This window comes from Molossus molossus, unplaced genomic scaffold, assembly GCF_014108415.1.
Source record: "Molossus molossus isolate mMolMol1 unplaced genomic scaffold, mMolMol1.p scaffold_m16_p_21, whole genome shotgun sequence".
NCBI classification, from domain to species: Eukaryota; Metazoa; Chordata; class Mammalia; order Chiroptera; family Molossidae; genus Molossus; species Molossus molossus.
In genome coordinates this window covers 31,506,235-31,520,603 of record NW_023425357.1, presented here as the reverse complement: position 1 = coordinate 31,520,603, position 14,369 = coordinate 31,506,235, and the positions used below count along the sequence as shown (strand labels likewise).

General features: G+C 44.8%; 1 protein-coding gene and 1 pseudogene across 1 annotated transcript in view; both read left to right on the top strand.

Annotated features, from left to right (window-relative positions):
- HYDIN (HYDIN axonemal central pair apparatus protein) overlaps nt 1-14,369 on the top strand; it is a 404,418-nt gene that overhangs the window by 237,028 nt on the left and 153,021 nt on the right. The window contains exon 23 of the mRNA XM_036274275.1: nt 3,614-3,927. Coding sequence (XP_036130168.1) covers nt 3,614-3,927 — 314 coding nt within the window. The remainder of the gene's footprint in view (nt 1-3,613; nt 3,928-14,369) is intronic.
- LOC118638754 lies at nt 9,013-11,364 on the top strand (annotated as a pseudogene).

Sequence of the window (14,369 nt, the reverse complement as noted above, 5' to 3'; positions counted from 1 at the left end):
CAGTCCTTTTAACATTTCTTGCAGTGCTGGTTTGGTGCTAATGTATTCCCTTAGCCTTTTTTTTTTGGTCTGGGAAGGTCTTTATTTGACCTTCTATTTTGAATCATAGCCTTGCTGGGTAGAGTAGTCTTGGATTCAGATCCTTGTTTTTCATGACCTTGATTACCTCATGCCAGCATTCCCTTCTGGCCTGTAGTGTTTCTGTTCAGAAGTCAGCTGAGGGCCTTATGAGGGTTCCTTTGTAGGTAACCTGTTGCTTCTCTCTTGCTGCCTTTAGTATTCTCTCTGTCTTTAATTTTTGGCATTTTAATTACTATGTGTCTTGGTTTGGGCCTGTTTGGGTTCTTCTTACTTGGGGCTCTCTGTGCTTCTTGAACTTGAATGCCTTCTTTATTCACCAAATTAGAGAAGTTTTCTGTCACTATTTTCAAATATATTCTCTAACCCTTGCTCATTTTCTTCTTTTTCGGTGACTCCTATGATATGAATATTATTACGTTTTCAGTTGTCCCACAGTTCTCTTAAGCTGTCTTCCTAGTTTTTAATTATTTTTTCTTTTGGTTTTCTGATTGGTTGATTTTTTTACCCTGTCTTCTTATTCACTGATCTGTTCTTCCACTTTCTGTACTCTGCTGTTTAGACCTTCCAATGTGTTCTTTATTTCTGATATGTCATTCTTCATTTCTTTGTGGTGGTTTTTAATTTCCAACTGGTTGATTTTCAACATTTCTATGTCTTTACTTATGGTGCTCTTGTCCTTACACATGCTGTTGAGCTTCCTCAAGATCATGGCTTTGAATTCTAGTTCTGTTAGCTTGCTTAACTGCATCTCATTTATCTCATCTTCGGTAGAGGTCTCTTGTTCTTTCATTTGGCTTTTGTTTCTGTGTTTCACCATTTTGGCTATCACAGTGAGCTTTGGAGCCTGCCAAATTTTCCCTGTGGGTGTTGGTGTTCTGCTGTTTGTGGCTCCCTCTGCTGGGTTTGGATGAACCAGGGAGGACCCATGTTAAACATCACTGTCAAGCCCTGGCCGGTTTGGCTCAGCGGTTAGAGTGTCGGCCTACGGTCCAGAGAGACCCGGGTTCGGTTACCGCTAAGGGCACGTACTTCGGTTGCAGTTTGTCCCCGGCCCTGGTTGGGTCGTGTGGGTGGCAACCACTCGATGTGTCCCTTTCACATTGATGTTTCTCTCTCTCTCTCTCTCTCCCCCCCCACCCCCCACTCTATCTGAACAAAAAATGGAAAGATGTCCTCTGGTGAGGATAAAAAACAAAACAAAAAAAAAAAACATCACTATCAAGTCTTACTTTCCTATAGTTGCTAGACCAGTAATGGTACAGATATCCTCTAGCTTTTTGCCTGGAGGTTATCAGTTAGAGGTTGCTTGAAGAGCCCTGGGTTCTCATTTGAATGAAAAAGTCCCTCAGGTGGTCAGAGTAAGGGGATTTCCAGAGGGCGGGGCAGATGCTGGTTGCTAATGGTCCTCAGTTTGCATTTCAATGGCCACCAGGTGGGTTTGAATCTCTGAGGGAGGGGCCGCTGCCTCTCCCCAGAGCCCTGGGGATGATTAAGATGACCACTGTCCTGAGGCCACAACTCAGCAAAAGCTCTGAGCACCCTCCAAATCCCGAGTGTCCCCACACAGTTCCAGTGCAGTCCGCCCTCCCTCTGCCAGAGCCCAAGGTGAGTGGCTGTGGCTATTTTAGCCTCTGTCCTGGCTCTGCGCTCTGAGCTGCTTGGGTGTTTGACCCAAGGGCACTGCTCACAGCTAAGTCCTCTGCTGTCTGTGGGCTCCCAGCTCCCATCTCGCACCTCTGCAGTCCTACCAGGATTGAGTCAGTGTCCCTGGTTATATGGTCCTCCAAGCTGCTTTTCTGTTGCTTTTTCCTGATGATTTGTCTTTATTTTCATTGTAATTCCAGTTTGGTCCTGGGAGATGGTCTGTGTAGCTTTCATTCACTCCACCGCCATTTTGGAATCCCCCCACTCTGTTTTTATGAAGTTTTATTTAGCCATCCATTATGTCTGTACTAATGTGTATCAAATGTGAACTCTGAGAAATAACATAGGGTAAAATTTTGGATAAGTTTCTAGTTTCTTCTTTGTGCTTTTATATATGATGTAAAATTTTGTGGCTATGTATATTTTCCACAAAACACAAAAGTCATTCCTCTGGGGAGGGGTGAGGATGTGTTTAAGTCAATCCTCAAAGATATTTCTCCACCAAGCATGGTGACACCAAGTGCCGCAGATGATATGGTCTATAAGAGTGGGTTCCAAATTGTGACCAGCCAGCTGTGCCAAGTGGCCATCCAGGCTTTCAGATGGGGTGAGTCAGCCAAAGAGTCATTACCTTCTCTTTGACTCTTGAATCAGGTGATGGGGACTGTCAACTGAAACTATCTAATCGTGACACCGATGTGCACAGTTGAATACCCGAACCTTAAAACTCAGTGGAGAGGGGAATGCTCTGTAAACAGATTTGTTCCTGTGTGTGTTCCTCCTGACTGCCTCCCCCGCACTCTCTGCAAAACCAGGAGGTGGCTTTTATACTGATTAAATGTGGGAATTGAGCAATTCCTTTAAAAAGTCACCTCATCACCAGGCTTTCTAGAGGATGCTGTTACTGTGGCTGCGGCATCAAGGAGCACATGGGGATTTGAATCAAAGAGAGAAAGAGGACAAACTAAATCTGCCCAGCAAACTCCACACAGCTCTGGAGTGTCACTTTAAGTTGAATAGAAAACAGTGGAAAGTAGATAACACTGTGCTGAAGAGTTAGAATAGCAAACACTAGAAAAGAAATTAAATTACCTAATTCGTCCCTTTCTGGGTCATTCTCTACAGCGCCCCTCCCTTGGTGCTTCAGGGAGCCTTTCTGAAATTTCTTAGGCAAAGAACTTTCCCACATGTCTAGGAAGAGCATTTTACAATCTAATTTATTTTCAGTTAAGAATATTTTCATAATAACTATTCATTGTAGATTTCCCTTTTTACAACTCCTCAATCTTTTTTTAAACATTTAAATTTTGTTTTTGTTTTTGTTTTTCTTTATTGAATTAAGAGAGAAAAGGAGAGAGAGATAGAAACATCAATGAGAGAGAACATCAATTGGCCACCTCCTGCATGCCTCTCACTGAGGATCTGGCCCACAACCTGGGCATGTGCCCTGACCGGGAATCAAACCAGCGACCTCTTGGTTGTATGGGTCGACGCTCAACCACTGAGCCACACTGGCTGGGTACAACTCCTCAATTTTATAATCGCACAACTTTTATCAAAATCTCTTCCTTCAAATAATTCCTCTCCAGATTTTCCTTGCTTTATTTTCAGCTAATAAAATGTGTGTGTGTGTATACATATATATTTGATAAATATGGGTAGCTATAAGTATAGATATTGATATAGATATAGATATACTAGCTATTTAATTACGTGTAAGTGTGGATACCTAATTAAGGTGGTAATATGTATGTATGTATGTATGTATGTATATATATCTGTGTGTGTGTACATAAATATATTTAAATAACTTTGGCTGTCCTGTTTCATGTATCAGGTTGAAAATGCAAGTACAAAGGTTGGTAATTGTCCATTATCTTGTTTGCAGCCTATTAAACTTGAGATTGGTGAAGAAAAGAACCTGCTGGTCAAATTTGACCCTTCCCACAGATGTGATTTTAACAACTGGGTAGCAGAAGAAACTCTGTCAATCAAGTACATGGAGCACCCTCAAGTAGACAGTCTGAAACTGCGTGGGGAAGTGCATTACCCCAACCTCTCCTTTGAGACCATGGAACTGGATTTTGGCTGTATCCTGAATGATACTGAGGTGATCCACTACATTACAATCACCAACTACAGCCCATTGGTTGTGAAGTTTCGCTGGTTCTTCCTGGTGAATGACGAGGAAAATCAAATAAGGTACCACCAGCATAGCTATCCCATAGAGCTCTTCTCTGTTCGGTTTTTCTCCTTCAGGCTTTGCACTGGGTTCCCATGTTCTGTGCACTGGACTGTCATGAATAGTTTCGGTTCTGATAACTAATAATTGACACGAATAACAAGGAGCCTAAACTCATGGTCCCTCCTAGATTTCCAAGCAAGAAAAGCATATAAAACATCTTTGAGAGCCCCAATTGCCACCAAATCAACAGAGCAATATCTGTAGGCCTGCTTTAATTTTGAATCTAGTAGCTGGATCATTAGAAATTTGTCACTAAAAAGTAAAATCTTTGTACAATTTTCTTTTTTGTTTTTTTTCTCGTTGGTTTTAGAGAAGGGAGAGGGAGAGAGAGAGAGAGAAACATTGATGAGAGAGAACATCGATTGGCTGCCTCCTGCATGCTCCCCACTGGGGATCGGGCCCACATCGTGGGCATGTGTCCTGACTGGGAATCGAGCCAGCGACCTCTTGGTGTGTGGGTCAACGCTCAGCCACTGAGCCACATCAGCGGAGCTGTACAGTTTTCTTAATGAGCATTTCAAACCCAAAGCATGAATTGCATAGCATAATACATTGAGTATGTGCTGCACTGAGCTCCAAGTTCTGCATATTTCAGTGGGTTTCATTCTGGCACACACACACACACACACATAGTAGGAGGTGATGGGTGCCAAAAGAGAAAGCTATCTTCACAATATTTGTGTTTACAGGTATCTCTGCTGTTCAATTAAATTTAAGTTCAATTAGATGCTAAATCCAAACTTAATTTGGAAAACACTTCTTTTAAAAAATATAAGCAGCCTGTTTTAGTCAGGCTGCAGCAACATTTTCCTCTGGGTCAAGCCTCATTGAGACCAGGACAAATGGGCTTCTGCATATTTCTTTATTGGATGTTTTGACAACTCAGTTTTCAGCACTGAATGTTGAGTGGCCATGCTTAGCTGAGGAAGACTCGGGTTTCCGTGGCTTGTCCATGCTTCCTGTATGCAGTCCTCATCTTGTATGTGACAGCCACCCTTTCCTTTCTAGCACTTGGTACCCCGGTAATGACAGCTTGTTTGGATGTTTTCCATAGACAGCTAAGGATGACCCAGTGTAGCCCCAAAGCCAGGCCTGGGCCTGAACCATGGAACCTGATCTTTAGGTGTTAAGGACTGTTAAGGTTTGCAATGAAATTCTGTAGAGAATGAACATTTAAAATAATTATGGAGAAACCATAAACCTGACCTAATAGCTTCGAATACCAGATTCTGTGAAGTTATTCTGATGTAACATAGCTAAGTGAGTTCATTCCATCTGGGAGCAAGGAATATGCTGTATTTATTTTTTATTTTTGAGAGGCCATTTTCATAATTAAAATAATGACATTTTGAAAATGTATTTGGCCAGTACTGGAAATGACATGCTCAAATTTGTTAATGCTCTAAGCATTCATTTAACTATTCTTTTACTTTTCTCACTGTCTTCTTATATATTGATATTGAGCCTCTGCTTATAATTTATTTTTCACTCACTCATTTATTCAAAGAGTCATTCAGAAAACATTTGATAAGTGATTCTTATGCACCAGATATGTGTGAGATTAGGGATATACAAATGAATAAGACATGATCCTGGTCTGAGGCTATTGGGGAACCATGTGTGTTAACCACGGTGGACATGTAATAATGCCAGGCTCTGCGGGACAGAGTGGGGGCAGGGGGCAGGCTGTGGCTGCTCAGAGGAGCCGGAGAAGGCTGCACTGAGAAGCACAGTTAAATGTTCCAGATGGAGAAGCAGGGACATATTCTAAGCAACAAGAGTAGCATGTTTATGTTGGTTAGGATTCATGGATACAATTCTATTACAAGTGATAGGAAACTTGACCCTAAGCAAAAATAAAAAGGAGAGGACATTCAGTGGCTCCCAGATTCATTCTGGCTTCTGGCCTGGCTTAACTCAAGGACTCGAACAGTGTTACTGGAGCCAGGTCTCTGCTCTCTTCCATGTATTAGCCATGTTCTCAGATCAGCTCTTCTCCCATGGTCCCCAAAAGGCTGCTTTTACTCCTGGGGCCATGTCCTTGCAGATTCTGATCCACCAGAAAGGAACATGAGCCTTTGTCCCAGAACTTGCATGAGATTCACTTTGATCAGACTAGCTTAATTATGTTACCTGTCTCCTCCCTCAACCAGTCACTGTCAGGGGCAGACAACACACTTATCAGCATTGTCCTGGCCACGTGCTGCAATGGTGACCTCAGTGCCCTGTGGACTGAAGGGGGTAGGAGTGGGGCAGATTTCCTGACGAAAGCTGACATATAAGAGAATAAATACTGGAGAGGCAAGTGACACCACCCACCAGTATAGACAGAGGGGTGTCAGCATGGCTACAACACAGACTTGATGGCTGGGGAGAAGTCAGGGAGACATGTCTGGGAGGTAGATTGGCAGTGGTGGGTGAGAGGCCTGGTATTTCAGAATAAGGAGTTTAGACTCTTTCTTGGAAGCAGTGGTGAGATTTATAATCAAGAGAATGAAGAGACTAGCCAAAGAACATATATACATAATCCTTAAACACAGACAAGAGAGAGGTGTTGACCAGAGGGAAATGGGAGGAGGGGGGTTGGGGGGAGGGGGACAAAGGGTGGGGGATGCAGACATCTGTAATAGCGTCAACAATAAAAATGAAGTTACAAACAAGAGTATGTATGAGAAACCACTAAACTTTAGAGAGCCGAAATATGTATGTATATATATATATATAAATTTTCAGCTTAATGAGGCTTTAACAATAAATTAAAAGAGAGAGAGAGAGAGTGACAAGAGCCAGGTTTTTTTCAGAAAGATAACTGAGCAGCATTCAGCACAGTCGCCCAGTCCTGCCTTCCTGGAACACGTTCCTTTCTCGGCTTGACTGACACCATGCTCTCCTGTTTCCCCCCTTCAGCTCTCGGCCAGCAACAACTCCGCTGGACTAGTGGGATACAGGGTTCCTCCTGGCCCTCTGCACTTCCTGACAATTGCACTCACCCCACAGCTTCGCTTAGCCCCTGTTGCTGAAGCTCTCCACCCAGACCCCTCTGCTGAGTTCCCAGTGCATCGCCTTCTTGACACCTCCTCCTAGATGTCACCCAGGTGACTCACATCCAACATGCCCTGCACTAACCTCAGGCTCTCCCGTTGTCTCCTCCCTGCCTCTCCTCTAGGGTCCCCTGTCCCAGTAATATCCCTGTCCTGGGAGTCATCCAGATTCCTTCCTCTCCCTAAGCCCACCCACTTCACCAAATCCGTCACCAAGTTCTACCTATTCCACCCTCTAAAACCTCCCATTCCCATTTCCATAGTGTTACCCTGGTTCACATCCCCATTGTCTCTTGCCTGGTCCATTGTGACGGCCCTGCACTGGGCTTCCTGCCTTCACTCATGTGCCACAGTCCGTCATGCACATAGTAGCCAAGGAACAAGTGTGGCACTGCCTGGGTTTTCAGCCTTTAATGACACCCATGCCTCTTAGGATTAAGTACAAAATACTTACTGTGTCTGGCAGGGCTCAGCAAGTGCCTGAGTTTCTCTCTGGTTTCTCCTCGCCTTACTCTGCCCTCTCCATACCGACCTACCACGCTGGCCCTTTCCTGCCCAGAGCTGTTTCTACCTAACTGTCCTCTCTCTGCGGGAAGCTCTTCCCCCTCTTCTCCTAGCTAGCCCCTGCTCCCTATCATGCCTCAGCTTAACCATCCTTCCCCAGGGAAGCCTTCTCAGAGACCCTTCCCTAGATGAGAGCCCCTGTCACAGGTGCTGGTAGCCCATCTCCTTGGGGACAGGTCACATGTCTAATAATGGCTCACCGTCTAACTTCACAGCTGGCTCTTAATGCCGGAAAGCATGCCTGTCCTGCCGCCTGTGGGTCCCAGAGCCCAGCACAGTCGTTAGCACAGTCAGTCCTCATGGTACTTTTTAATCAGCTGCTCCCCCCGCTCTCGTTATTGTTTGTACTGAGAGGAGAATCGTTCATAACTGGTTAAGATTCTCTTCTGTCAGCTTCCTGTCACCTGCCAAATGGGAAAGGTTCAAGGCATAAAGCCACCTTGAATAGCAAAAGAAAAAGAAAAAGCCACTTACACTGCAGATAGGCTCTCTCTGTGCAGGCCATCAGAAAAACAGAAAGCACTCATTGGCTAAAGGTCACTTTTATCAGATGTACCAACACTGACCTTTTTTTCTCATTAGAATTCTTCTAAGCCTTACAGCTGGTAAAAGAGGCTTTTCTTCTTCTTTCATTAGGCGGAGTATGAGGATGCCTAGACTCTCAACATTTCTTCCTGTCACAACACCCATACGTCTGCCCTATGCGTGTGTGTGCACGTGCGGGGGCTGGGGAGTGCGTGTGTACGTGTATGATTTTGTGGGCAATTCTGACTCATACATTTAAATGACTTCTCTTGTTTTAATATTTTTTCCAAGTCTGCCCTCATATCACATATAGGAACAAAAAAAGAAAATGGACAAGCATGCTAACCAAGCACTCTGTAAGAGTGACAGGGTTGCCCATGTGAGGCCATGTGTGTGGCAGAGCTCTAGACTGGCCTTGGTGGATGACTGTCTATGGCACGCACACACACATGCAATGAGGAAGCTGGGCCGACATCTAAGGGCAGAGCGTGCACGCTGGCTCGGCCAGTGCATGGGATGTGCCTTTTGTTGGATCTGTGTCTTCGTCCTGACTGCTCAGCTGGATGAGAACATGGTGCTTCACAGCATCTGCTTGAAAGAGCAGCACGAGAAAGCCCACACTTGAACCAGCCTTTACTTCTAAGAGGCCAGAGAGAGCCATGTGCACGCCGGCACAGCTGGTACCTCTGCCTGGGCTCAGAGCTACAAAGCCGAGGCGATGCTAGAACTTCGAGTACACCAGCCGAGCGGTCTCCAAAGACAGCTTTGCCTTTTTATTTCCAAAGCAGATTATAAATAAATCGAATACGAGGGCCTCAGGGAGCCCAGCCCTGGAGCAAAGGAGCATATGTTGTTCTCGCATTGATTTTTCTGTGGTGAGCATCAGTTGCCCAATACTGTGATTAGAAGAGGATGGTGGAAAGACTGGAAGAGGGGGTGGAGGGAGCCTCATTTTCTGAGTACTTCTACCTCAATTTCTTGTAAGTGAAACTTTTCTAAGCCGTGATATATTAATGGTGGTTGAGGTCCTGGGCTGTGGTTGAACATGACTGGTTAAAATCTGGGCTCTGTCCTTCTGGCCATGTCTTTCTGCCTATGTCTGTGCTTTGGTTTACTCAGCTATAAAATGAAGATAATGTAGAAACCTATGAGTTGTTGTGAGGATTCATTGAGAGATGTCTGTGAAGTGCATGTGTCTCCAAGATATAAGAAAATCGGGAATCGGTTCCCTGAGGGTGCCTTCCTCTCCTTCACTTCTTCATACTGAGTGAAACCCTCCCAAGATCCTAATGGGTTAGAGCAATAAGGCCCTTAGACACCTCAGCGGTGGACCCAGATCCCTGTTTTCCCTGACCAAGGGTAGAAAACTCTTTTCTTGTATCAGGCTGTATTCGTCAAGGCTGAAGTCAGGCCTTAGCAGGTGTGGGGGTTGGGGGTGGAGGTGGAGCCAGGTTCGGAGTGCCTCCTTGACTTCCCCTCCACTCCTCCCTGCAGCCAGCTGAGCCCAGACTCATGGTCAGGGCAGGCCCTTGCTTTGCTCAAGGGTCCAATAAAAATCAAACAAACACATAAATATTTAGGAGACAGACTGGAGGCTCTTCCAGGGGCAACTTCAGGAGGTGTGGGCTGATGACAGCAGGGGCACACTAGGGAAGGAGCCCAGGTCACAGTATCACCCAGAAGCAGAGTCACCCCCTTCAAGGAAACAATCAGACTCCATGATTGTAAGACTCTCTCAGTTCTGATTGATTTCTCCTGAGATGTTAGGATTGGAATCCGGTTCCCTTAGTCCAGGGCCGCTGCCTGCCTACAGTGACCACACACAAGGAGAGAGGGAGCCTGAGGGGAGGGACAGCCCTGGGACCCTCGTGGGCAGCAGCAGGCATCCCCACTACAGAAGGAAACTGTAAGTCAGGAGAATGGGCCTCACCTAGGGACGAGCCCATGTCTGTCCTGACTAGCTCTTGGGCCCAGAAAGGGACGTGGCCTGGCCCTGCTTTGACCCCTATGTTTGCCATGGAGCCAGGTGGGCCTAGAGTGACTGATCTCCAGGCTTCGAGCTGCGCTCGCCTCCTGCCCCAGGGCCTGTAGAAATGTGACCATGTCATATTTCAGAGCCAAGTTAGGGACTATTTTCTAGACCTACTGGTTTCCCCTCCCCCAGCCCAACTGATCAGCCCTGGTTGCTAGGTACTAGTTACCTTAGAGCAAGAACACTCTGTAGGGTTCTAGGTGGTTATTGGTGCCCCCTGGAAACTGGCAGTCAGTGGCAGAGCTGTGAGCCCAACCAGCCATAGAGAGCCCGCTGCCTGCCACCACACCCACCTTCCAGCAGATTCTGGAGCACCTGTGCAGGATGCTGCTGGTGATTTCTGAGAGGATGAGACAGCAATGTTACCAACAAGACAGGTCCTCGCTCCATGAACTCCCGTGTGTTCATTGGGAATCTCAATACTCTGTGGTCAGGAAATCTGATGTGGAGGCCATCTTCTCAAAATATGGCAACACTGTGGGTTGCTCTGTTCATAAGGGCTTTGCTTTCGTTCAGTATGTTAGTGAGAGAAATGCCCGAGCTGCTGTGGAGGAGAGGATGGCAGAATGATTGCTGGCCAGGTTTTAGATATTAATCTGGCTGCAGAACCAAAAGTGAACCGAGGAAAAGCAGATGTGACACGATCTGCAGCGGAGATGTACGGTCCCCTTCTGACTTGGACTATGACTTTCAGCAGGATTATTGTGACAGGATGTACAGTCACCCGGGGCGTGCTCCTCCTCCTCCTCCGATTGCTCGGGCTGTGGTGCCCTGGGAACGCCGACGTGCATCGGGAAACACATCACGAAGGGGCAAAAGTGGCTTCAATTCTAAGAATGGACAGCGAGGATCTTCTTCCGAGTCTGGAAAGTTGAAAGGAGATGATCTTCAAGCCATTAAGAAGGAATTGACCCAGATAAAACAAAAAAGTGGATTATCTACTGGAAAGCCTGGAAAAAATTGAAAAGGAGCAGAGCAAACAAGCAGTAGAGATGAAGAATGATAAATCGGAAGAGGGGCCGATCAGCATCTCCCTGAAGAAAGATGAGCCTAATGTGAAGATGGAGTCTGAGGGGGGTGCAGATGACTCTGCTGAGGAGGGGGACCTACTGGATGATGGTGACAGTGAAGATCGGGGGGATGGCCAGCTGGAGTTGATCAAGGATGATGAAGAAGAGGCTGAGGAAGGAGAGGATGACAGAGACAGCGCCAATGGCGAGGATGACTCTTAAGCACATAGCAGGGGTTAGAAATCATGTCCCATTATTTCTTTACCTAGGCGCTTGTCTAAGATCAAAATTTTCACCAGATCCTCGCCCTAGTATCTCCAGCACATGCTCACTGTTCTCCCCATCGTGTCCCTCATGTTCATTCATTCATCTTGCCCTGCGCCTAGTCCCACTTTCACTTCCTCTGACCCTCCTAGTAGTTAAGTCTTACCCTGTAATTTTTGCTTTTAATTTTGATATCTCTTTATGACTTAACAATAAAAAGGATGTATGGTTTTTATCAGTTGTCTCCAAAATAATCTCTTGTTATGCAGGGAGTACAGTTCTTTTCATTCATAGCATGAGTTCAGTAGTTGCTTCCCTGACTGCAAAGGCAATCTCGTTAGTTCAGCAGCACCTGAGAGCAGCTTTGAGTTAGAGGTATGTGTGTTATACCCACAGAAAAGTGCTATGTGGGCTGTTCAATACAAATGTAACAGTGTATTTTTCTGTGAATGAGAGTTGGCATGTCAAATGCATCCTCTAGGACAATAATTAGTGTAATAGTCTTAAGATTTGTTTTCTAAAGTTGATATGTGGGTTATTTTTGTGAACAGCCTGATGTTTGGGACCTTTTTCCCTCAAAATAAACACGTCCTTATTAAACCAGGAATTTGGAGGGGAAAAAAAACAACAACACTTATTATCCAGAAAGCCCAAACTGCTCCAAGAAGAAATTATGGGATGGAAGCAGAAAATCCAAGAGGAGGAGGAGGAGGAGAAACAAAGGTGAGAGCAGTTGAACCCCCAAACAGAGCAGTTACTGCAAAATAGAGTCAGCCAATCACTGCAAGTGGCTGCAAGCCTGCCACAGATCATCCCCCAGCCTGATGGCCTTGGCAGTCACGTGGATGATGGGAACTTGGAATTCCCACAGAAGAGGAGAGCAGAAAATGGGGATCGATTCATAATGGGTCAGAAGTTGATCTCAAGGGTGTCCCTCATCATGCTGACATCAGCGTGTCCCAGGAAATAGCTAGACAATTGTGGGAGCAAACGGCAATGAATGAGGAGCTTACAGTAGAAAGGACGAGTCTGCAAACCAGGAAAGTATCTTTGCAGCATGAAAATTCAAACCTAAAAGATGTGATTCGACAGCTGAAGCTGAAGCTCCAAATTTGGCCTGAGATACATGAAGATCTTTTAACAGAACTATGGAAACAACTGTGAAAGGAGAAAAGACGTTGCTTAGAAATGGAGAAGAAATGTCCCAGCGTCTGGAGAAACATGAACTCCACCTCTCAGTTTCTGAACGCATGTAAGATGATAGCCCAAGACATGAACCAGGAACTGTGAAGAAGCACTTTCTACTATGAAAACGAGATTCGATTTCGTCAGAAAAGAGCTGAAGAAGCCTGGATGGCAGTTGAGTTCACTGAGAGAAAGTTCCAGGACCTAAGGAGAGACAATGATCACAACAGGCAAATCCTAGCCAACGTCAAGTCCAAGTCCCAGCCTTTCCCAGGTGGTTCCTTTGCTCCTGCTGCTCCACCCTCAGCCCACAGAGGCCCCCAAGTGCCAGGCCCCTTTGCTCCTGCTGCTCCTGAAGTGCCAGGCTGTCCCGTGGGTCATTGGACCCCAGGAGGAAGGTCGCACAGTAAGAGTTCAAGAATCCAGGGTCACCTGCAGGTTTGACTCAGCTTCCACAGCAGCTGGGTCTGAACACCCACAACCAGGACACAACATCTGGCTGTGTTTCTGTTCCAGTAATTCTGTCGGCTCTCTCTGTAGTTCAGCTAGTCTTACTAAATTGATGCCACAGTTACTCTTAGTAGTACACAGCATTATAATATACAGTAGTATTAATTAAATATGGATTTGTTAGTATAATTCTCATGAATACAAAATTCCCCATGAGACCTTTTAGAATTATATACTAGGAGAATTGTATTTTGATTTAAATGACCACTAATACCGAAACCATCATCTAAGTTTGACATGGATGTTTAAAAAAAGACCATGATTGTATGATTTGCTATTACTACAAATCTAAAGAAGTAACTCCATATGCACCTGAAAAAATTGTGGTTGGTTTTAAAAACAATGCAAACAAAAAAAAAAATACTTGAACAGGACAACACCCCATTCAAACTACATAATATTTTCATTACTTTAATCCTCAATTGATAGTTTAAATCCTAAAATCATAGGATAATATAACCCTAAATTCATAAATTGGAAATCTTTAAATTTTTCCTGCTTCATAGTTTTTTCTTATTCGTTTTTTGTCTAAGATATTGTTTATTGTTTAGCATTTCTAAATTTTATGCAGTCAAAGTAAAAAAGGTTTCTCTTGATGACAAACACACACTCGCTCTCACACACACACACACACACACACACAAATGAAGATACATTGTCCTCTTCGTTGTTTTGAATCTGAAGAAAATGTAAAACTATTGTTGCAAATTTTAATAGGTATTTTATTTTATTTTTTATTTTAATTAATTAATTTATTTTTTTACAGATGTTTCTCCTTTTCCCCCCCTCACTGATTCCCCCCTCCCCCACCCTCCCCACCCTATCCCCAGTTTTATTGTCCATGTCCATTGTTCATGCATACATGCATATAAGTTCTGTGGTTTATCTCTCCCCCACCACTCCCTGTTCTGGGGATTGTCAGTCTGTACCCCACTTCCACGTCTCTGGGACTACCCCATTCCTCAGACTGTTATGTTCATTATATTCCACAAATAAGTGAGATCATATGAAACTTGTCTTTCTCTGTTTGGCTTGTTTCGCTTAGGGTAATACTTTCCAGGTCCTTCCAGGTCGTCTCAAAGGATAAGAGATCTTTCTTTCTTATAGCTGTATAGTACTCCATTGTGTATATGTACCACAGCTTTGTTATCCATTCATCAACTGATGGACATTTGTCCTGTTTCCAGATCTTAGCTATTGTAAATAGTGCTGCTATGAACATGGGGGTACATATAGTCTTTCTGATTGGTGTTTTCAGGCTTCTTAGG